At 41.4% G+C, this 24314-nt stretch overlaps 2 protein-coding genes across 4 annotated transcripts in view; both read right to left on the bottom strand.

Annotated features, from left to right (window-relative positions):
* PPP2R2B (protein phosphatase 2 regulatory subunit Bbeta) overlaps positions 1 to 24314 on the bottom strand; it is a 263756-nt gene that overhangs the window by 23153 nt on the left and 216289 nt on the right. For all 3 annotated transcript variants that reach the window (XM_063120655.1, XM_063120656.1, XM_063120657.1), the window contains one exon: positions 7484 to 7661. In XM_063120655.1, coding sequence (XP_062976725.1) covers positions 7484 to 7661 — 178 coding nt within the window. The remainder of the gene's footprint in view (positions 1 to 7483; positions 7662 to 24314) is intronic.
* LARS1 (leucyl-tRNA synthetase 1) overlaps positions 1 to 24314 on the bottom strand; it is a 379820-nt gene that overhangs the window by 341560 nt on the left and 13946 nt on the right. The gene's annotated exons all lie outside the window — the stretch shown is intronic.

The following is a 24314-nucleotide window of genomic DNA, read 5'->3' as shown; positions in this document are numbered from 1 at the left end:
AAGTACTTCTTTTGGTCAGTTTTGCTCACAACAAATCACAAAGGCTCATATTTCTAATATCCAGGAATAAAACCAATGCCCAGAAAGAGGAAGTCACGGTTGCACATCACATAGGAAGTCACTGATAGCGCTAAGAATGAAATGAAGTTGTTTATTCTGTGTTAGAATTCTGCCTACAGTCACTTTGATTTCACTTCTCAAGCTATGTAACATAGAGCAGCCTCACAAACTTCAGTAAGACTACTCTGGAAGAAGTTATTTTAGTGGATATTAGATATAGCTTTTGTAGAGAGTTTAAAATATTTGTGATCTTACACCAAAACTTCAGAAAAGTCAGATAGCATTATTATTATGGGCCTGTGAAGCTTTGTCAATCTGTTTTGGTTCGCTAAAACTGTCTACAACAAATCATATGAAGGAGGTTTTATGACACACACCAAATCTTAATCAGAATGAACCTTTCCCCATAACATAATTTTCACCTACAACTTAAGTCGGATTTGGGCCTGGATTTGTAAGGGATAAAGGGGAGGTTCATTAACCCCTGCATGTTTCTGCCCCTGGGAAATTTAGACCTTGTTAAACAGAACTGCAATCAGTCAAAGACAAGCTGCCCATACACATGATGCAGTCCTGAGACTGAAATCTTCAACTCACTGTCTTCAATAGGACTAACTGGTTGTAAGTGGTTTGGCAATTGCAGTTCTGTGACCACTATCTCCAAGCAGGCACACACAAATGGACACACACACACACACACTTAGGGGAAGGGTTGTAGCTCAGTGACAGAGCACATGTTTTACGAGCATAAAACCCCCACCCAGATTCAATTCCCAGCTTATCTAGGTATGGCTGGGAAAGGCCCCTGTGTGAAAACCTGGAGAGCTGCTGTCCATCAGTGCAGAGTCTGCCGCATGCCCACTCACCGCCCCAAGCCACTCCGCATGCTTCTGCTGCCACTGGTTCCATCACCTACCATTTCTTCCTAATGCTGCATTTACCTCAGGAATGAGGAAGCAGGAACTCTGCCAATTTCCTGCTTCTTTGCTGCTGAGCACGGTAGGAAGCAGCGACAGCAGAAGCAGCAGTGAAGTTGAGTGGAGATGGGGAATGGAGGTCCCGGGGAAGCATATACGGTGGTCCTGGGGGTGGGGTGTCATGGCACCTGTTGGTGCTGGGTTGCTGACTCCTGGTGCACCCAATCCTGAACAAGTAAAGCCAATGATCTGACTCAATATAATGCAGCTTCCAAAGTTGGTCTGCACCCCCCCATATGTTAATAACACACATATTTATGATTGATGGATTGTTAACAGAGACATGTGCCGCTGCAGCTAAACCAACATTCTGTCTCAGGCTTACACTATGTGTGGTGGCAGGCCTGTTTGTTTAAACTCAGCAGGAAGTGGTGGGCCCAACTGTAAGAGCAAAAGGATCACATGGACAAGAGAACTGCAGCTATTTTTGTAATTAGTATATCCAGTCCAGAACAAATGCTAGAGCAAAGTGATGGCCTGGACTCTCGATCTGATGCTGAGGCTATTTCACTGGATCCTAAGTATGAGTGAGAATTGCAGGTTTGTTGCCATCAACACATAGAACAGGCTTGCACAATTTGTGACCCACCCACGGCTTGATAAACCTCCTTCTTTTGCTGCTTGCATAAACATCTAAGGAGCAGCAACTGGATTCCCAAAGGTGCAACTGGCTACACTCCCGCAGTGCATGCCCAGATCATGTTCAGAGACGCATGCATGCGCGCAAACACACACGCTGTTCAACATTACTCACTTACTATGGCAAACACTAGTGGAATGAATGCCCCTGCAAATAGGCTGCCGTGTGGAACAGTTCTAAAATGGCTGCAACGTGAGGGTGGGGTGAGGGGAAGGAGAGAGAAACAGGACATCATGTACCTTCCCCAGTGTAACCACTTCTGGAGTCTAGAATACATGTCTTTCCTCGCTCCAAATATTAAAATTGGCTAAAAGAGGTGTTTTCAAATGAGTTTGGTGAGAGCTATATACCCACTTCACAGAAGCATATGGGCCACAATCCTAATAAAGAAGAAACCCTGAGGTACGTGCATAAAGCTTTCATTTTTTATATAGTAACTGGATCTTTTAGATAACTATGCCTTCACCCTTGATGCTGTATAAATTATTAAAAGTGCTTAGCTTTGGCTAAATCACATACAATATCCATTACGTATTTTCCCTCTTCTAAAAAGAAGTAAGTGGCAATTTTGCAACTGTCTGCTGTCCTCCAGTGGACAGAATTCAACTAGGCATCTATACACTCAAACCACTGTAGCCAGGCAGCCACTTTAGCGATGGGATAGGATTTGTCACATGCTGACATGTTCCATCTATAACTCACTGACAGACCAGAAGGCCTCCTTCATTTAGAATATACCAGGTTGATAAAAGATGGGCTGTTACAGTTCTTACCAAGAATAAAGTGTTGCAGCTTCACCACAAGATTTTACTAAACCACAAGACCTACACTCTCCACCCTTGTTATTGCTTAAAATGGATACAGAGGGCCAAAACAGATTTGGAAATCAAAGCAACTGGGACACCCCCACCTCCACCCCTTTCAAAAGATAGATAATTCTTAAGGACAAAATAATGCATGCAATGAATAGCAAAACTCAAGCAATAAATGAGGTTCTAGATTAATACACAGTGCTGGGTCCTTTGGGTCAGTAATGTAAGCATGTGTCCTCCTTCTGATGTCTTATCTTTCTAGTGCTGCAGAGAATCCTTTCTTTTGTCTGAAGTGGCCAACTGAAGCCTGAGGTGATGTAGTTGCTGCAGTACACTTTGTGCAAAAATCAGACCCAGAGAAAAGGAAGTGTGTGAGAGACAACTGTAGGCTTAAGAAATGTCAAGGTGCACCGTAAAAAGTATGCTGTGGCAAGCGTATCACGGCAGGCTTAAACTGTGCACTTGCAAACAAGTCTGCAGACCGTTGGCTTGACATGGTAAAATCAGATGATTGCTTCACTGTGGACTGACTACCCACATTTCAAGATGCATTCATGTAAATTAAGACCTCACATCTTAGTTATAAGCTGGACGTCGTTTAGTTCTTCATTTCCGACTCTCCCCTGACAGCATTTCTTGACAACTGATCCTTTCATCTCTCTTCACCCCATTGATTGTACCCCATTTTCTGAGAAGGAGATGATATACCATCCAGGCAAATCCCCAAGCCATTGGCTGGAAGACGAGAAGGAAGAAGCACACACTCACTCATGACTAAGGAAGGATTTATGAACCCATCTAACACCAGGAGAGTCAGCGTTGTTGTTTCTTAATCTTCAAGACCCACAAAGGAAACCTACATTTATCTGTTTACTTGAGAGCAACACTGTCTAAAAGCAGTTTGAAGTATTCCAGTCATGTTTTGGGCACACTTGATATAAGTGAATAATTTCCATTGGTCCTATCATTATTCCTGTTGTGGCTTTATAAAGATGACTGGCATAGTTTTATGTTTCTGGCAGCCTGTCATGCATCTGTAGCATGCAATGAAAGCTACCTATTAATATTTCTTCTCCACATGCTCCCCAAAGGCACCTGTCTTCTAAATTACACCTTGCAATTACCCTCCCCCACCCACCTCTGATGCTGATCCTGTATGCAAAATCCAACAACTTGTCAACTGAGCTGGAAAGCAGCACCTTGTGATAATGAGCAGCTAAGCTGAGCTGCATTCAGATTCCTGGCTATAGGAAGTGGGAACCTAGCTGTGGTCAGTAGAAAGACCACACATGTGCAAGGAAATTAACATTTTAAAATCAGGGCCACTTAATATAAACACAACTAAAGAAAAGAGAAAGACCTCTAGCAATTGCACTCTGTTGTAAATACAGGAGGAAGTCTGCAGCCAAGCTTTTCGGTAAATATATACCTACATGTAGAATATGCTTCTCCCCAAGCAGTAACCATTGGAGAGTATCCCCTCCACCCAATTGCATGTTGTGCTCGCTCTCGCTCTGTCTCTCCCACTGACTCTTAATTCCCAGTCCCCTCTTTCCCTTATTCCTACCTCAAGATCCTTATCTCCAGCCCTACTCTTTCCCTCTCCCTATCATCCTCCATCTTTCTCTCTCTTTGACTGGGTTTTGACCACACGATGACCAACGGTGGGTTAAATAGTCAATGGTGGGTTATTGTGTTGTCTGTCAGGACTTTTTCACACCACGGTTGATTACTTGGCCGAAATAACTAACACAAATAACCAACGCTCTGCAGAGCTAACTATTTGGCCAACTGTTGGTTATTGTGTTGCATGTCGGGCACTATTGACTACTTTGTTGCACATAGTTGGTTATTTTCAGCAACTACAGAGTGCCCTGGCAAGACTGGCCAAAGCGACAGGTGCTGGTCTAGTCCAGCCAGCCAAACTTGCAATGGCTGATGGGATACCAGCAGGAGGACTATGGGGGGAAAGAGGGGGGATGTGTCAATCAAACACACAGTTGACTAATAGTCAACTTGATGTTGCCTTAATCCACACCATAGTTGATTATAGTCATGTCGTGTGGGGAGTACCACCTTGATAATCAACTGTGGAGTTGACTATTAAATCGGCATTGACTATTGTGTTGTCCGAATGTGGTCTTTCTCTTTCTCTCTCACTTCCCTCTTCCCGAATGCATGTGCTATCAATGCTGGCTCACCCTTCTTCATCCATTTTACCTTGTCCGTGATACATGTGCTGTTGCCACAAGTGCAATACAATCAAAGATGCAGGTATGCCTGATGTCAGGGATAAGCCCTTCAGCTAAATGTGTGTGGGACTGCAGACTTGACACCCAAATTGTTCAACCAATATGTGGATACAAATTTAAAGTATAGCATTATATGATAAGCTAATAAAAATACTATCAATATGCTTGGCATAGAGCATTTTATCTGAAGTGCTCAGAGCAGCCAAGGCGTCTTATTCTACTGTGAGTGAAATCTGAAGTTACTAAGCCCCATTCATAGCAGCGTGGGAGCTGCTTCCCTGTAACCTCTTCCCACACTGCTCTGGCAATTATTTGAATAAGCAGCGTTGCCTGATTATCAACTGGGAAACTTTGTACCAGAGCCTCAGAATTCTCATAATTCATAACTAAGGATGCATGAGAAATTTGTTTCAGTTTGGTTTTGAACAGGATTTAACCAGTTCACACCTTCTGTATCGGACATGGACTGGGATGCAATCTGTGGTTGGAAGTCCATACATTTCTAAATTTGCAATGTGATTTGTGGGAGAAACCCCCCCCCCCCTTGAAAATGTATGTGTATGTTTGAAAAATGTGCATGGTAACATGTGCACTTTTGGAAATGCACCCAAATATGCTTAAATCAATGGGAGAAGAATGCATATATTCCAAAGATTTGCACAACTAATGCATAGATTTTGAAAAAAAATATGGACAAAAATATGCACAAATTTTCGCATGAAAACAAAACAAATCAAAAAGCTTGCAATCTGATATGGACTCAAGTCGGAACGAGCTTTGAGATGGAATTCAGAGAATTTTGGCACGCTCCAGTTTTGCTAATTTGCACATCCCCACTCATAACGTAACTCTGTATGATGGGGAAAGAGTAAAACTCCAATCTCTGCCTGCTCTGGCACCATCTTCTCTTTTTCTCACAGAAGCACAAACCACCTCACCTCCAGAAAATGCCTTGGAAGCACATGGCTGCCATATCCCCCAGCTATTCCTTATCTAAGGTAGCCAAAACAATGCACTTTTCCACACCACTTCTTCAGTGCTTCAGTCCAGAATTTCCCAAAGAGGTCGCTATGCAAGAGGGGGGACACACTCAATAACAACTGCTCCAGCGAAGGGGGGGAATGTCCCTTTCCCAACTATCCAGCCTATTTCCCCACTTACCCTTTAGCTTGACCCAAGCCATGCTAGGAACTGCTTCTCTGAAACCTTTCCAACAAAAATAGTTGGTACCAAAATTAGGGCCACACTAATTTTGGAACCACAATTGGGTAGAGCTGGAAAAAAGTGAAGAAAATGACAACTAAAATGATCAATGGGCTGGAGCGTCTCCCCTTTGAGGGAAGGTTACAACTGCTGGGATTGTTTAGCTTTGAAAAAAGGAGGGTAAGGGGAGACCTGATAGAGGTGTACAAAATTATGCATTGTGTAGAGAATGTGGATAGGGAGAATGTGGATTCTTCCTCTCTCATAATACTAGAACCCGGGGTAATGAAACTGATTGGTGGGGGACTCAGGACAGATAAAAGGAAGTATTTCTTCACACAGTTCATAGTTAAACTATGGAATTCACTACCACAAGATGTGGTGATGGCCACCAATTTGGATGGCTTTAAAAGGGGGGTGGATAAATTCTTGGAAGGGAAGGCTATGAATGGCTGCTAGTCCTGATGCCTACGTGCTACCACCAGGATCAGAGGCAGTATGCCTATATGTACCAGTTGGTGGGGAATATAGGCAGGAGGGTGCTGTTTCACTTGTGTCCTGCTTGTGGGATGGAGTGCTGGACTGGATGGAGCCTTGGTTGATCCAGCATGGCCCTTCTTACGTTCTGATGTTCTAACACTGAACTGAATTCGTATATAGCTGCATACAAGAGTGCAAAAGTGTTCACACTCAGATTCTCAACTTTGGTAGCCCTGCCATACAAGACTTAGGTGACCAACACCAATCAACAAACGAGGGCAATAACCAGAAAGGAAGAACCATGATGCAGCTCGTATGTCACTAAAGGTAAATGTGAATGCAGCCCTTTTCTTTGCCTGCCTTCGCCATAAGAATACATTGGTTTGGACCAATGTGTGGAAGAGCTTGTGCCATGGAATGCCTATGAATAACCAAACTGTACTTTCACAGAATTGAAATCAACCCTTAAATGGTTAGTATATAGCCAATACCAAGACTGTGGGTATTCTTTAGCCACTTGTGCAAAGCTGTCAAGTCACTCATTGCATGGGAACATTTGCCCACCAGCATGATGAATACTTTATTCATCATCCAGCCTCTACTTGTATGTGTTATTGGAAGGGTTGAAATGCAAAGCAAAAATACAGGTGACTCCCTCCATACTTATTACATAGAGGATCTCCTAAAAGTGCTCTGCCTTTCTTCCTGCATTTCTTAGTGCAACCTTCGTATGGAACAAATGCATTTGGCTCCTGAGAAGAAAAACTGTCTATTCTGCATTAAACCATACTCTGTGAAGAATCGTAACAAGAAAAAAGACAATAAGCAAATTAATGGACCCACATTGAACTTGGAACCTCAAACTTTGTCACATTTTTGAATAAACCTGTGTCTACATGCTAAACGTGGGTGTGGGACAGGGACAAGTAGAAATGTAGAACGCAACAAACCAGCCATTCAAGAGATGGAAACTGGAGGTTCAAGCAAGCTGCTTCTTCTCAAAACAGGGCTCTTCTGATTGGATGGTAACTCCAGCCACATTCATGAAGCAAAGGATACTAAAACTTTGATTGGTTATTTCAAAGTTCCATAAGTTTATCCTCAAGTCATCTGCTGACATGTAGGTTTCATAGTCACTGTTCACAGATATAGAGTTGATGTGATATGTGTGTGCATTTGCGAATACTCTCCTGGGAGTTGCCTCCACCATTAAATCCATGGGCCTTAGTACAGGTACCTGGCAAAGACAAGAAACAAAAGAAGTTAATCAAAGAGAATAGATATATTCTATTATCAAAGGATGTATCACACAGTGAACTGCTGTGCAACCATTTTGCCTCTAATTTACAACTATGGCTCTCAGATTCCTATCTTACACCTGAAATTTTGAACACAATAGATAACAAAGTATGTATATATATGCATCACCATCTTTAGTTCCCATTAATTTTGTTCAGTTCAGATGAAATCTGTTCTATATGCAAACACATATATTTGTTTACTCATGTTCTGAATTCTGCAGAAGAAAAGGCCACCGTGAGAGAGGGAGTAAATTTGAATGTAGAAATAGTAGGTGGGCAAAGGGTCAAGCACCTCTCCCCTGCTACTTTTCTCCTCAAAACCTCCTCCTTCCACAGTTTTTCTTCAATAAACAAGTAACAGCATCGGGGCTGTATCACAAGAGTCTACGCATAATGTGTAGTTAACCCCTTTGTCTTCAGTGAAGGGATGTCTTAAGAGAGGGGGACATAAAGCATAAAGTAATACAGCAGTGGACGATATATGGCATAACAAGAAGGATTGTATACCATGGAAGTAAAATATAAGCTGAACAGCAAGAATACTGGAACATTATTTCTAGCATTGCAGTAATAACCTATATATATCAAGTATTCCTTTTATTTATTTTATTTAAAATATTTTTACTTTGCCATTTCTTAAAAGTTCAATACAGCCAACAAATTCAAATTCAATAAAAACATCACGGATAAAAAATACAAAAAACTAAAAACATCATGGATAAAAAATACAAAAAACTAAAAATTAAAAACATTATGGATAAAAAATACAAAAAACTAAAAACAAAAGCAGCTGCCACTGCAAATCAGTGCAATTAATTTAATTGATTTTATTGGTTTTGTTGGTGTGCTTTACCTGCCCTGCTTCTGAGTTTTTACTTCTTGTTTTATTGCTGTTTTACTGTACTTTATTATTTTTATGTATTTGTATTAGCCGCCTCAAACACCATTTGATGGAAAGGCGGGATAGAAATTTGACAAACATTACATCTTATTGAGTCAGAGCATTGGTTTGCCCAGGGTTAATCTATCCAGGCCAGCTCTGCAGTTGCCTGTTGGGCAGAACTCTGCTCGCTGAGATCCTTCTAACTGGAGATGCAAGTTTGAGCACAGCCCTAAAATTCCGATCCTGTGCTCAAGTCCATCTTGACATCTCCAAGTCAGTCCACCTTAGGTTCTCTATGTTAAACTTGAGGTGGCATATCCAAAGTGCTACATCTGTATAGGGCTCATTCTGCGCAGGGATCTGCTTATCTGTGGGTTATTAATGGCGATTTTCAAATTTCTTCTAAACACAAGCAAGCATTACTGCAAAAAGAAAAACCCTGGAAGAGACAGAAAAGGCTACAGACCTTTGCCCAAGTAGTCAAAGTAATTTTAGATCATTTTTTCCTTCATCATCTGTTATTACTTATTTTTGAGGGAACTACACTAAAGCTAACATAGATTCTATCCCTTCTCACTAACCCGCAGTTCCATTATCTCATGATGTCGGGATAGTCAAAAAGAAGAAGAGGATGCAAAATTGGGAGGGTGGATAGAATTCAGGGGGAGGGAGGCGCAACACAGTATTAAGAATTCAGGGGGAAGGTTGTCCAGAATTTGTGGGGGGAGAGGACACATAACCACACCGCATAATGTTTTCCCCTTTATGTTTCTTAAGTATAATTCAATAAGGTACCAGTCAATGAACAGAGATGGTCAGCGACAGAAGACAGGAGTAGAAGCGTAAATAATACCTTCAGCTACATAACACCATAAGGCAACTTAATATAATGGAAAGGTGTCAGCCAATAGTGGCCAGTGCCAGTAAAGTATTTCCTCCGGCAACTTCATTACCGTGCATTATTGTCTGTTTGCTGCCCAGGGAGATTTCCCATAGCTGTGGCGGTGGAGACAGGAGTATGACAGCCAGGATCAAGTGACACTAGAACATAGGAACTGCCAGCTCAGAGTCTGAGATTAATGTGATGAGCCTGCTTTCTAATTCAGCCTGACATATTCAATGATGCATCGTTTGCTGTTGAAGGACTTGGCTCAGCCATCTGGGGACCTGGCCTAGCATTTTGCCCACAGACTGCAGGGAGCATGCAGTCACTCAGACTGTCAGAAACATGGTGGTTTTCAAAAGGTAAAGGGTTCTACAGACCTACCAGATTTCCCTAGAAAGCAAGAGAGCCAAATTAAAGGTTTTGGTATGAGATTTCATGCGGCTCTGTAAAGCTATTTGGGAGAGGAACATCTTAACTAGTTTCTCACATGGTCTGGCCAAACATTCACTCAAAAGCAGAGTCTGCCACAATTAATGAGAGGCAATCTATCAGTGAGCAGGGTGGGCAAATTAACTTAAAAGTAGTACATACACTGGCAAATGAGCCAGTCTATACCTACATTTTATACTGGAGCTGGGTATAGGCCTCTTTCTATATGCCAAAAGCATGGATTGTGTTCAGACTTCTACAAGGATGGCCAAATTACAAATGTTCTGACAGGTACAGAGGATGAACAGAAATTTGGATGATGTTGCCAAGGCAGTATTTGACAAAAATGTGTCAAAAATCACTTCAGCAAGACTAATGTGCAAAACCTTCAACCAAATATCTGCTATAGGGAAGATTTCATTTGTTGGGACTGGAAGTGGCTGATTGGTATTGCTATGGTTGTCCTGGAGAGTCCCTCCATTCTAGTTTCACACCAAGAAATGGAGTCCAGGATAGAGAAATTATGAAGCTATGCAGACAGGAGTTACTTCAGCTCTCAGCTCTTGTTCTAAGACACACGGGGTCACCAGGGGCAGGAGACAGGCTTTTCACCCAAATGGTGTCCCAAAGTGCACCTCTTTAACTCATCCCATGTAAATGCATAGCTACCAATCACCTCTATGGAGAAAAGTAACATGCCGCAATTAAGGCCAGTGTTGCAGGGGGTGGGGGCAACACCTCCTCCTCAACGTTGTGGAGCCTCTATGTTTAGAGTATACATAGATGCATGGTGTGTGTGAGTAGGTACAGGTCATCCCTCCAGACACATCCTGCCCCTCATAATGGCATGCATTGGTTTACTAAAATTAATGGATACTGATGAGTTTGATCTGTGCAGTTGCCATGATCAATATTGATGGGGGTGATGGTGGGCAGATCAACAATGTTCTCTAGGACTAAGAATAGATGGATGTGCCATTTTCAGTTTTTTCTGAGTTTCTCATTTTTTCAAATGCATTCCATCATATGTCTGTATTATTTTTTGAAATTATTTTAAAAGGCCTCATAAAAGAATTACACATTTTTGTATGAATTTCACCTAATATGCAATTTTTCCTAGTATATACATTCTTTTCAAGCAATTTTTGTATATGCATTTTCCTTTAATATGCAAACTTTTTGTATGCACTTTCCCCTAATATACACATTTTTGAATGCATTTTCTTATCCAATACGGTAACTGCGTAACAAAAAATGTTAATAGGGTGAATTCTATGTAGGAAACATTCCAGACACTGCTTAGATTTAGCACATTTTCTGAATCATCTGACTTCATAGCATGCCCTGTGACCAGCTGTTCTTAGCATCTGTGAAAGGTCTAGGGAAGGTAAATGCATATCAGGGTAATTTGTGCTGTTTGTGACTAATCCAGTGATGGCTGCAAGCATAAAACCCCAGTTTTAGTGCAGGGGTGGTCAACTTGTCGCCATCCAGTTGTTGCTGGACTATAACTCCCATCAACCCTAGGCAGCATAGCCAATGAGGGATGATGGGCATTGCAGTCCAACAACATCTTGTCCTAGTGCCATGGGAGAATTCAATGTCCTTTGTCAATGGCAACAAAGAGGTAAAGCAAGTTTTTAGAGTAGCAATATAAGAATCAATAGCAGGCAGTTTGCCTGGTTCCTTATAAGAACAATGCATGTGACCACAAATCAATGGTAGCAAGAAAAAGAAACTGTAACTTCCACATTTTGCGACATTTTTTTTTTAATGTCCACTGTTTTTAACTTTTGTAAACCGCCCAGAGAGCTTCGGTTATGGGGCGGTATATACATTTAATAAATAAATAAAATTTAGCAAATCTGAACATACACATGCATAACATGTTAAATAAAAGTTCCGGTCTCTAATAAAAAAATACAGGACAGTGTTCATTTATACGTGAATTTAGAACATTATGGCGAGTGTCTAGAACCCAATTTGTTTGTTTCTTTGCTTAAAAAAACCAACTTATTAATACATGGATGTGGAACCTCCTGCCCTTAGAAGTTCCACATCCAGCTCACGGAGCCTCCTTGGGTTCTTCCAAGAGGCAGGCTGTGGCCTCCAAGCCCTGTCTCTCCAGAAACCCCCACTGTTATCTCGGATCTGAGACTGGAGATAGCAGCAGGGTTGTGGGACTAAGATGACATTGGGAGGAACATTCAATCTTCCCACACTGCTTGAAGCCAGTGACTTGTGGCTATTCCTTCCAGCACAAGCTGAGTCCCTTTCTCCGTGCTGAGAGAGGTGCCTTTTCCAACCTGGAGAAAGGCAAAATGCATATGGGGATGTCAGCAGGTATGGCCATGCTCACAGACGCCATTCAACACGCAGTGCCTACAGTGGTGGCGTGTGGGAAGGGAAGGTGGGGAGGGAGGAGAGTTCAGCTCCCTTCACCCACATGCCTCTTTTTTTCTTTTTTTATATATAAAAAGTTGAGCCCTCACCTCCACTTATGATATGAATAGGGTAGAAATGTGACCAACAAACATGTCCGCCCCTGTCATATCTCCTTTGGCTCTGAAAGCCATGTCACAAATTTCCAGTACAGAGAGGGATATTTGTGTTGGGGGAAAAACATGTAAAATGTGATGTGTAAATAGCAACAATTTAAAAATCTGCCCCAGAAAAATAGCACAGTTTTCTTCTTTGTGCAGACACTTCAGTCCCCATTCTCCTGCTGAGTTTTATTCCTCTTCTTTTCCCCATCACAGTGAGGGAAGTAAGTCACAGTAGCTTATTTTCCCCACTGTGCGTGCCGGTTGCATGCTGGCTGGGTTTCCCTACTTACCCTTGCTGGTGTGGCTTGCTGTGTTGTCTGAATCCAGATAGCATGGCTTGTTGCAGGCAGGGGACAGCAGCCCTCAAATAATCCAACAACACCCTGTGAGTTATTTGAGGGTTGCTGCCCCCTCAAACAAGCCATGCTGACTGGGTTCCGATGACACAGCAAGCTGCACCAGGAAGTGTAATTAGGGAAATTGAGCCCTCATATGTGGTAGGGCTAACAAGCCAGCATGGCTTGTTAACTATGTCGTGATCATACAAACAGGGTCATTGTGTCTTAGCATATGAAATGGCTCTCACACCCATAGTATTTTGCAAAATCCAATGACAGTCACAAGTAAAATGGTGTTTATTGGATAACAATTAATACTTATTTAGCATACCACTTTAATCATTCCGTTTCTACTTAAAGTCACCCATCTCTTAGTACTATTATCATGACAGTCTTAACCAATACAGACAGCTCCTTAAACACTTCCCTTATTCAATTACAAGAGTAACCTGGGGGCGATATCTGGTATTCTATATGCTCATTATTAAAGGGTAATTCAGTGTAACAAACCAAATCAAGAACCTATGTAATCTGTCAAATAAAATAAAACAACCAACAAATTATATTATGTTGTGTTTTCAGGAGGGGTCAAAAATGGCAACCATTTTTCAAATTTAAATATATATGTCTTATTTTTTTTAAAAAAAAAAAAGTGACAAAAATATTATACCAATAAAAGAATTTTTCCATGCAGGTGATGATCACATGCCACCAATACACATGAAGCTTTCAGTGCCTTCCTTCTGTATAGTGAAGGCGTCCCCCCTTCCAAAGTTAATGAAGCGCTAATGCTCTTTAGAGCTGCAAAAATTCATTTTTTCGCTATGGTTCAATGGTGGATGTGGTTCAAATAGCAAAGGAGCTGGTCTATTTGCTCCTATCAGAACTGCATTTCTTTAGTCAACCCCAAATTGAAAGGGGAAAAGCTATTGGAGGGGGTGGGGAGCCCTCAAACCAATCAGGGTAATCACTGTTGTTCTATTACTTTTGTTCTGAGTTTTAAAATCTGCTCACAAGATTTCCTGTGTGGCTTTGTCCAAGCCATTTCATTGTTGTGCTTACATATTCTACTTGACACACAGTACCTCTTTGCTGTGTATAGCATCTCTGTGAGAAGAAACACTGTTTTTCCTCTGAAACCCAGCATCATACATTTTAAAATTGAGGGATGTAAACACAACGTGAGAATGACAACATCGAAGAGAAAGAGTCAACGAACTTCAAAGATGCTTCTAGAATCTCACTGTTCATGAGACTTCTTTTGCAGCTACCTAGTTTTATGTACTGTCACTCTCAATTTACATCTACATGTATTTTTAGCTGCAAGAATAACATGTGAAAGTGCACCCATTTTTAAAAAACAATGCAGCACTCGGTACAATCATCGATCTGCTTGCCACCAGATGGCATTGATCAAGCTCCTATTGAGCTTTATTTTGACCCCATTAACATCAGCGGAGCAAGCCACGTGCAGCCATGAACTCAGTACTTAGTATGCCTACAGAAAATGGCTTTGGATATTCAACAATAAATAATACCCCCTCCTGCCACACTCAACTGAATCTTTTTATTGTAGTATACGTAGGGATGTGCAAATTGTCAAAACTTGGGTTCTCCGAATTCCATCTCAAAGGTCATTCTCCCTCCAGTCCGTATCAGGTTGTGAGTTGTGTTTTTTACTTTGTTTTTTCATGGGAAAATCCATGTGCATATCCCCAAATATATACATCAATTGTGCCCATCTTTGAAATGTACACTTTCTTCTCCCATGGACAGATTGCGTCCGAGTCCATGTTCGATCCAGAAGATGCAAACTGTGTAAATCCTGATCAGAAACAAATTGTAGCAAATTTCTCAAACATCACAAAGCACAAGTAAAAAGTCACCTAGTGAGTAGCAACTTCCAGTGCAGATGTAGGTACTAAGTCCCCATTTTCTCTGTCTTTCCCTCTCCCTTTCTCTTTCCAGAAGTCACAGCCTAGGCTACCAACCGTAGAAATAACTGCCCAGTGCTGCCGGAGGATTAATATTTTGCAGACAGAGTATTCATCAAAGACTATTATCATGGTAGGCTTACAATTTCACACTCTCTGTGTTTCTGCCTTACTGGGCTGTCCCTATGAAGTGAAAGAAGACACCTTCTTGCACAAAGATAAACTTGCAATCTAATTACCAGCCCCTGGTTTCCCCAGGCATTCTTCTTCCTTCTAAACTCACACATTCAGTCTAGTGCTATTTCTTCTTCTGTAATTTTTTGCTTGCAGTTTTAAAATTGTTGTGTCATTATAGAATACAGAAAGTCTCTGATGAGCGTGTTTAGGCTGTTATTGCTTTGATGGTTGATTCACCCAACTGAGAGGAGAAGACCCCTCACCCTCAAAGTTCCTGATCCAAAGTTTACTGACAGCAACTTGAGAAGAAGGCACACTAGATTGGAAGTGTGAATAGACCTACACATGACAGCTTGGGAGTAGAAATACAATATTCTCCAAATCTAAATTTCTCTCCAGACTTTAGGATTCTGATTTACATGATCTTGAGGATTTGGATCATTCCCTCATGAATCCATCATCTTTCATTTTAATTTCTAAATTTTGTAGAGACCATTGAACATATGCAGTTTGCCACAACTTTACTTCCAAATGCTTTAATCTTTTCTCCCTTCTCCCTTACAAATATGCATAAGCACACGTGTACAAACAGGTAAAACACTATGCAAAAAAAGTCTTACTTTTAATAAAGAACTAAATGCCTTGGGATCAGGATATCTTAAGGACTGCTTTTTCTTATATATTCTCTCCCACGTACTCCAGCTAACACCAGAGGTTCTGTTTTGCGCCCCCTGCTGACGGTGATGGGTACAAGAAGTAGGACTTTTTCAGTAATGGCAGCATTGCTTTAGAAAGCCTTCCCCAGGAAAGCTCACCAGGCCCCATCTTTATATATTTGACCGTCTGGCTAAAGTTGTGAGGGGCTTTTTTAAAATGAGATTTTGGTGGGGTTGGAGGCTGAGTGGGAACTTTACTGTAGCTGTGATGGGTGTTTTTCTGACTGCTGTTGCATTCCTTTATTATATTATTCTGCTTGCTGGTGTTGGTGGTTTAATTTTTATGTTAGCTGCCTAAAGTGAGATACATTTTTAAACATTTTTAATACATAAATGAATAAATAGAATCTTAAAGAATTCAGGAGTTTGTATGCTCATCTGACTATACACACTGTTGCTTTTATCAGTTATCTCTTATGCACAAGGTAGAGGGGAATACAGACCAGAATGTTTCCAAACAGAAGGAAATGAAAGCTGCAGCACATTGCACATGAGCCCACTCTGGAATTAATTTTAGAAATTATCCACATTGGAAGGAAGACAGAGCATAATGCTGAATCAAAGAAACCCATGGAACAAAACTAAGGAAATCTGTTCAACCCTACTTGAGAGTCAACAAGGGTCAAACTACATATTATGTTAATTGCATAGCATGTAACTAAGGCTTATCTTTTTAAAGTGTGTGCAGCTTTGAGTTGAATTGGTAGCACCATGGACTCAGAGGGGAGGATTAAATCCCACCAAAGTTCCCAAAATTCTACACACACATACACACAAGCAGGGGTTTAAACAAAAATTAGATGTCTCCATTGGTGTTAATGGAGGGTTCCCTCCACTGTTTTTAACCCCCTGTGGGAGAGATTTTGGAAAGCAAACAGTGGAGGGAGGGAATGTTTAAAAACCCCTTCTGGTACTTGTTGGTCCCAATCTGAAGTGGAGCCAGGAGGATGTACTCTAGAGAAAAAAAGAAAAAAGAGATATGCCTCAGCTACACACTACGCAATTAATGTACGTAGAATTTGACCCAAAGTTTATGTCAACAAAGCTAATGGTGCATTTGATGAACTGGCCATCGAAGAGATCATCATGCATTTCAAGTCAGCATGCCCATCCTGAACGAAGTTTTACAACTCTCCAGAAGCCCTTACATGTTTAACACAGCATGAATACAGCCATACCAAAATGGCTGTGTGCGTGTGTGTGTCTTTAGCGCAGATTCCTTCCACTATTTCGTCATCTTTCCCCAAGTAGAATGTTAATTAATCTCTATCAACAATAGGAAGGATTAAATTACATCATAAACTGATAAAAAAAAAACTGATAAACTCTTCTATTTATAAACCTTCATAGTTCAGAAAGGGAAAGGTGAGGTTAAAAGCAGAACAGAGTTTTTGTGTGCAGAGAGAGGCATATATATATCGCATTTATCTGGGAACAACCACCTGAGCTTGGTTGATAGATTGAGTCTTCCAATATGCCCTTTTCTGACTGCAGCCACAGTTGCCAAGCACACAATAAGGATGGTGAAGCCGAGCAGAAGAAGGAGCATTGTTTGCTTTAATGAATGTGCTTAGCAGTTCTTGACAGACCTACCAGCAGGAGTCCTGTTGAGCTTTTCAATTACCATTTCACTACAGAGCGGGCTCCTAGCGCACTGAACTGCTCCAGCTTTGGAACACAGGCAGATATTCAGGGCACACCTACAGCTAATAAAATTAAAACAGAAGAAGGCGGCATTTCTCTCTTTTTGCCCCAAACTGGCCTCCTGTAATGCACAGCCCAATAGGATGTGCTGGGACACGATTGAAAAGTGAAGTACGAAGATTTGCATAGCTCTTGCTTGCTCACCATCAACCTGCACTGTCAGTCCAGGCTCACACTGGATTATTCTAGAGTAGGGGTAGGAAGTAGTCTTTTGTGTTATTTTTCACTGAAAATATTGTAATATTACTGAAGAGTCTCATGATCATTTCAATATTTTATACCAATTAATGAGTATAAAATATGCATACATAGCATTATTTACTAAGTGCTGTCACCCAGGACCTAGTAAGAGATGTGTTATTTATTTATTTATTTATTTATTTATTTATTTATTATTACATTTATATCCTGGCTTTTTTCCTCTTGCAAGGAACCCAAGACGGTTTACATGGTCCTCCCCCCTCTCCATATTATCCCCATATTATCCCCACAACAACTGAGGTAGTCTAGGCTGAGAGTCAATGACTAGTCCAAAGTCACTGCGTGAGCTTCATGACCAAGTGGGGACTAGAATCCAGACCTCCGAAGTCCCAGTCCAACACTCTAACCACTACACCACACTGGCTCTCAGTGTTGCTGAACCAGTTGGAAACAGTGACCATGGTGCTATCAGATTTAATATATATATATAAGTGGGAAATTGTCAAGGAAGTCCAACACAGTCACGTTTTACTCCCAAAAAAGAAACTTCTCTAAAATGAGAGAAGCTGTAAAAAGGAAGTTGAAAGGGGGCATCAAGAAGGTTAAGTTCCTACAGAATGTTTGTAGGTTACTAAACACCACAATAATAGAAGCTCAGCTACAATATGTACCACAGGTTAGGTAGGTAGCACCAAATCCAAGAAGTCACCAGCATGGTTAACAAGCAGTGCCATGGTACCTATTAGAAATAAGGCTTTCTTCAGAAAATAGCAGACTTGTCCAGACGAAAAGAACACCAGGGAGCACAAACTTGCACAAAGGAGATGCAAGCAGACAATAAAAGATGTAAAAAATCATTTTGAAGAGCATATCGCTAAGGGCTCATCTACACCAAGCAGGATATTCCAACATGAAAGTGCCTGGTAGATCTTTGTTTTTCTTAGGCCTTAACATCTACATATTTATTCAAAGGTCAATTAATGGCTTTTCTAGGAACAAATATAACTATAGGTGGTGCAGTATACGGTGCTTAACAGTACACTGCACAAACAGGAGAGTATTTATTTATTATTTATTCTATTTATTTATTTATTGCATTTTTATACCGCCCAATAGCCGAAGCTCTCTGGGCGGTTCACAAAAATTTATCACAAGACACCACAAGCAGGGAATTTTAAAACTGTAGTTATATATGGAGACACACTTATATAAACATACATAATCCAGCCCTTCTTGAAGATGCATCACACAATGCTTGCTAATGAGTGGAATGCAAATTGTTAAACCATCCTAGGCTATCATTTAGAGTAGATTAATTAATCCAAAATATACTGCAACACACATGTTTAGACACTGTAGTCACTTTGTACACAGCCTGAGGCAATGAGCTGATGTCTGGTAAGATCTTCAAGAGCTGATTCCAATATAACTGCATGTGTGTTGGAGAGGGGAATGTGGCAGGGTCTGCCTCACAACTGTGCCGCCTCAAAATGCGTGTGTGGGTTTGCTCAATTAAAAATGTCCTTAATCACATTCGAAAGAAGGCAAAACCTCACTGTGAAAAAGATCCCTCACATGCATTCTGAGGCGAAACAGTCACGTGGAGCCCTATGCCATAATATGCCCCCAGGAGCTGGAGTGCCCCCCCATCCCCATCTACTGCATCCCACTCTGCTGACCCACATTCCTCTTCAAGGCACACAGAATTTATGCTCCTCCATATTAAAGAGAATATTGCATTCAGAATCCCTTTTCTACAGACCAAAATACTGCAAGCAATTACAGCTCAGGCATTGTAGTTCTCGTCTTTGGCCCCCTGCAGTGTTTCAGAGCCTCTCAAACATCAACTGAAGTCCTCCCATTACTTGAAGAGAAGCTTTCACTAAAAACTCTTCACTGTCATGAATTTTCAAAAGGGTCCTTTCGCTTTGGTTTGATGTTCTTAGCCCCTTGTGTTTCCTTTCTCTTTTGACGTCTCTGAAGCCTTCCCACACAGATGTTCAGTAGCATAGGCTAATCTCTGAGCCCTGCAGTTAAGCCTATCTAGCAAAAACAGGGCTAAAGAGAGTGTGATGCAATGGTGCTACCAGCCATGAAAATGTGGAGAGTGGTCATTTGTTCTATTAGTTTTAAATAAAAGAAAAGTTGAAATAATCACTGCAATGAACTGCTTTATGTTAAATATAAAGGATGACCAAAAAGTACTTTAGAGATTAATAGGATCTTCTTTTGGGGGTGGGGGTGGGTGGGATGGTAGCATATCATTTTGTAGGCTGCACTCTACTTTATGCAGTGGAATTAGAAAGAGTAATGGCTCTGTGCAGGGGGAAAAGGGTGGAGTGACCAAATGCTTGGCTTTGGCAAAGTTCACATTCTTGGCGGTCAAAGTGTGGAGTTGGAGAAGGAACCTGGCTATCAGTCCAACTGGGTCAGAAACACATGTGTGTTTCACAACAGGATGGGGTCAGGTTCTACAACAGAAACCCAAGCAGAGATCAAGAAGATCCAAGTCAGCAATCAGGGAACAAAGGGTAGCTATTGCAAATTGTGCATTGTAGGGTGGTTAGCAAGCCACCCCTGCCACGTCATGCTCCAGGTTAGGATGACTTGGCAACCTGCAATGCATTGTAGGTAATTATGTAAATCACAGTCATACAACTTTAAGGTGGATTCCTGCATTGAGCAGGGGGTTGGTGTCGATGGCCTTATAGGCCCCTTCCAACTCTACTATTCTATTATTCTAACTGGCACGTGTTGGTGGTAGGGGAAGAACCGACAATGGGTTCTTTTCCCCCGCAACTGTCTGAACCTGGTCATGGAAAGATGGAAAGCTATTCCATCTTTCCATGGAAGCTATCAGGTGGACTTACTTACACACACACACACACACACACACACACACACACACCCTAAAATTCTATGAATGAGGCAGCACGATAGCACAATAAGAGCTTTATCTGGAGGTACACAATGGCTCTCTTGAATTGGAAAGCTAAACACTTAAACACCATTTTAAAATATATATTTAAAAAGATGGGGGTGGGGAACTAACGTTAGCATGAAAATAAAGAAAATAGCCCCCTTCAGCAATACAGACAGGTGGCAGACCAAGCAAGAGCTGAATCTCCAGCACATGTGGACTGAGGAAACGGAAGGGCTGAATGCTTTCATCTATACTTTGGAAAGCTTCATTCAGACATACCTCACATTCCTCTTATTGATTTAGGATAGTTACAGGCGATTTTTACTGTATCTTCTCACATTCTAAAATTTCACTGTTATGTAGCAACTGGAGCCACTTCTCCTCCCACACCCCCGACAGCTACAGATTTATGGACTGTTTAGCAATTCAGACCCTAAAAGGCATGATTCTTTCAAATGATCTCACTGATATATTTCTCCTATCCAAAAAGAGCCAGCAGACGGAAACTCATCTGCCAGATTGATAGTTTCCTCTCGTTTCACTAATCAGGGAGAATTATGCAAAAGCCCAATTGTGTTATCAAATGCAAAGTCATAGCAATCTAATTCCACTTGATAATTCTGTTGGGCACATTGTTTTTACAGTATGCCTAGACACAGATACCGACAGTGTAATTGCTGTGGAAAATCAGATGAATAGGAGAAAAATTCCAGGAGGTCAGTTCTGGTCATCGAAGCTCCAAGCTGAGTTTACAAATATTAAATGGATGAATAATAAGCATGTAGTGGAGAAAAGCTCCAGCTCATGACAAGGGCAAGAGCCAATAAAAAATGCGAAGAGGCAATAAAAACCTCTTTTTCTCCCTTCTTTTTTCTGAAATACAAATTTCACAGTTCTAGTTATTATTCATATTGGTATAATATGCTTCTTTATTTTACAAAAGAAGCAAGTGAAGCTGGAAGAGAAATATCAGTATGTAAAATCATGCATCAGAAAAGGGTCGACCTCAGTGCCCCTTCTGCAAAACTATGGGCATTTGGTGCTCCCTCCCTCCCCTGATAATCCTCGCTAACATTAATTTCTAGCCCTTGTAATTGCAAGAAAAAGCATGAAAACACAACTGCAGTGCACATAAAATGATCCCACAGCATATGGTAAAATAAATGTATGCGCGTGTGCACACACGTACTCACAAAGATATAGGTACTTGTATCATTTCACCTGGAAGATGAAAAGCAATGTGATATCTAGTAAAACAAGCAAATGAAACAGAAGGCAAAAGGTTTTAGAAACTCCTCTTTCCTGAACCTCTCCTCTCCTGTGTTTTGGAAAGAAAATGGGAGGGGAGGACCAGAGGACCAAGTGTTGGGCTCCTCAACACTTCCTAGCTGGGTTTCCCGTATCTGGAATATGAGCATGCCCCTTCTTGCAATTATCACTCACCAATGTTCCATCCCTTTAGAATATCTTTACAAGTTGTTTTCAATATATGTAATAGAGCCCGGAGGGAGTTTGACATTGAGTCTGATGCTACACTCACTAACTTCAATTCATTAATTTCTTCCAAACTTTGTCCCTGTGGTACTGGGGTTGCTGTCAAAATCCCAGACTCAACACCACAAATAGTGGTTAATAATGGCCCAAACATATTCAATAAATGCTTATTCAATTTGACTTCTAAAAAAAGCTCCTCCACCATCTATGACATGACCTGTGTTTTGGGGGGAAATTGGAACTTATTAACAAAAGACAAATTATCTACCAGTTTCTTGAATTTGCAACCTGAGACTATGGGCTCATCTACACCAAGCAGGATATTCCACTATGAAAGCAGTATATAAAATGCAGGAGCCACACTACTGCTTTATAGTGGTACTGAAGTGCACTGACAACTGTTGGGGCCCACGACACATCTACCCCAAGCAGGATATAACAATGAAAGTGGTATGAAAGTGGTATATGGTATGTGTCACTGGGTCCCAACAGTTCTCAGTGCACTTCAATACCACTATAAAGCAGTAGTGTGGCTCCTGCTTTTTATATACTGCTTTCATAGTGGAATATCCTGCTTGGTGTAGATGAGCCCTTAGTGTTACCTATGGGTGCTGTAAAATTAAAATCAACACCTACAAAGTTGTATATATATTGATAAGAATGCTCTTCCTCTCAGACTAGTTCTCTGAAGGGGTTTCATGATAAATTCCTAAAACATTTCCAGACTGTTTGTTTGTTTGTTTAACCTCCACTGGGAATCTGTTTTCAAGAGCATTCCTATCAAGTAAGCTTTTTGCATTCTTGTTAAAACTGGAACTAAAAATAAAAAAAATCGATAATATTGTAATCTCTCTACGACTGACAGGATATGCCAATATGGTATTCACTACGAAATATACAGTGTACACCTACTCAGTAAGAAGCCTTATTTAAAATGCAGCAAAGCTTTTGACAAAGTACCACATGACATTCTGATTAACAAACTAGCTAAAAGTGGGCTAGATGGAACAACTATTAGGTGCATTCACAGTTGGCTACAGAATCGGACTCAAAGAGTACTTATCAATGGAACCTTCTCAAACTGGGGAGAGGCAACGAGTGGGGTACCGCAGGGCTCAGTCCTGGGCCCAGTGCTCTTCAACATTTTTATTAATGATTTGGACGAGGAGGTGCACGGAACGCTGATCAAATTTGCAGATGACACAAAATTGGGTGGGATAGCTAATACCCTGGAAGACAGAAACAAACTTCAAAGTGATCTTGATAGGCTGGAGTGCTGGGCTGAAAACAACAGAATGAAATTTAATAGGGATAAATGCCAAGTTCTACATTTAGGGAATAGAAACCAAATGCACAGTTACAAGATGGAGGACACTTGGCTCAGCAATACTACAAACGAGAAAGATCTTGGAATTGTTGTAGATCGCAAACTGAATATGAGCCAACAGTGTGATATGGCTGCAAGAAAGGCAAATGCTATTTTGGGCTGCATTAATAGAAGTATAGCTTCCAAATCACGTGAGGTACTGGTTCCTCTCTATTCGTCCCTGGTTAGGCCTCATCTAGAGTATTGTGTCCAGTTCTGGGCTCCACAATTCAAGAAGGATGCAGACAAGCTGGAGCGTGTTCAGAGGAGGGCAACCAAGATGATCAGGGGTCTAGAAACAAAGCCCTATGAAGAGAGACTGAAAGAACTGGGCATGTTTAGCCTGGAGAAGAGAAGATTGAGGGGAGACATGATAACACTCTTCAAATACTTAAAAGGTTGTCACACAGAGGAGGGCCAGGATCTCTTCTTGATCCTCCCAGAGTGCAGGACACGGAATAACAGGCTCAAGTTAAAGGAAGCCAGATTCCGGCTGGATATCAGGAAAAACTTCCTGACTGTTAGAGCAGTGCGACGGTGGAATCAGTTACCTAGGGAGGTTGTGGGCTCTCCCACACTAGAGGCATTCAAGAGGCAGCTGGACAACCATCTGTCGGGGATGCTTTAGGGTGGATTCCTGCATTGAGCAGGGGGTTGGACTAGATGGCCTTGTAGGCCCCTTCCAACTCTGCTATTCTATGATTCTGTGAATCCTCATGATGGCATGTTCAGAAGAATCCAAGAGTGACCAGGCCTTTGCAGTTGCTGAAACCCTCCACATCAGCTCTCCCTGCTGTTGTCACCCCCTCCCCAATTGGCAGGGTAAATTTTGGGGTAGAGAAAGACCAGCAGAGAGGGACGGGGGCAAGGATCCTTTCATCTTTCACTGACAAAAATGTTGAAGAGTATCATGGGCCCAGGATAAAGCCCTGTGCACCCCACTTGAAATCTCTCTCCAGATTATGAACCATTAATGAACAGTCTTCAAGTAT

The sequence above is a fragment of the Elgaria multicarinata genome, chromosome 3 (assembly GCF_023053635.1).
Source record: "Elgaria multicarinata webbii isolate HBS135686 ecotype San Diego chromosome 3, rElgMul1.1.pri, whole genome shotgun sequence".
NCBI classification, from domain to species: Eukaryota; Metazoa; Chordata; class Lepidosauria; order Squamata; family Anguidae; genus Elgaria; species Elgaria multicarinata.
Note: the sequence above shows the minus strand (reverse complement) of the source record. Positions and strands in the feature narration are given on the sequence as shown.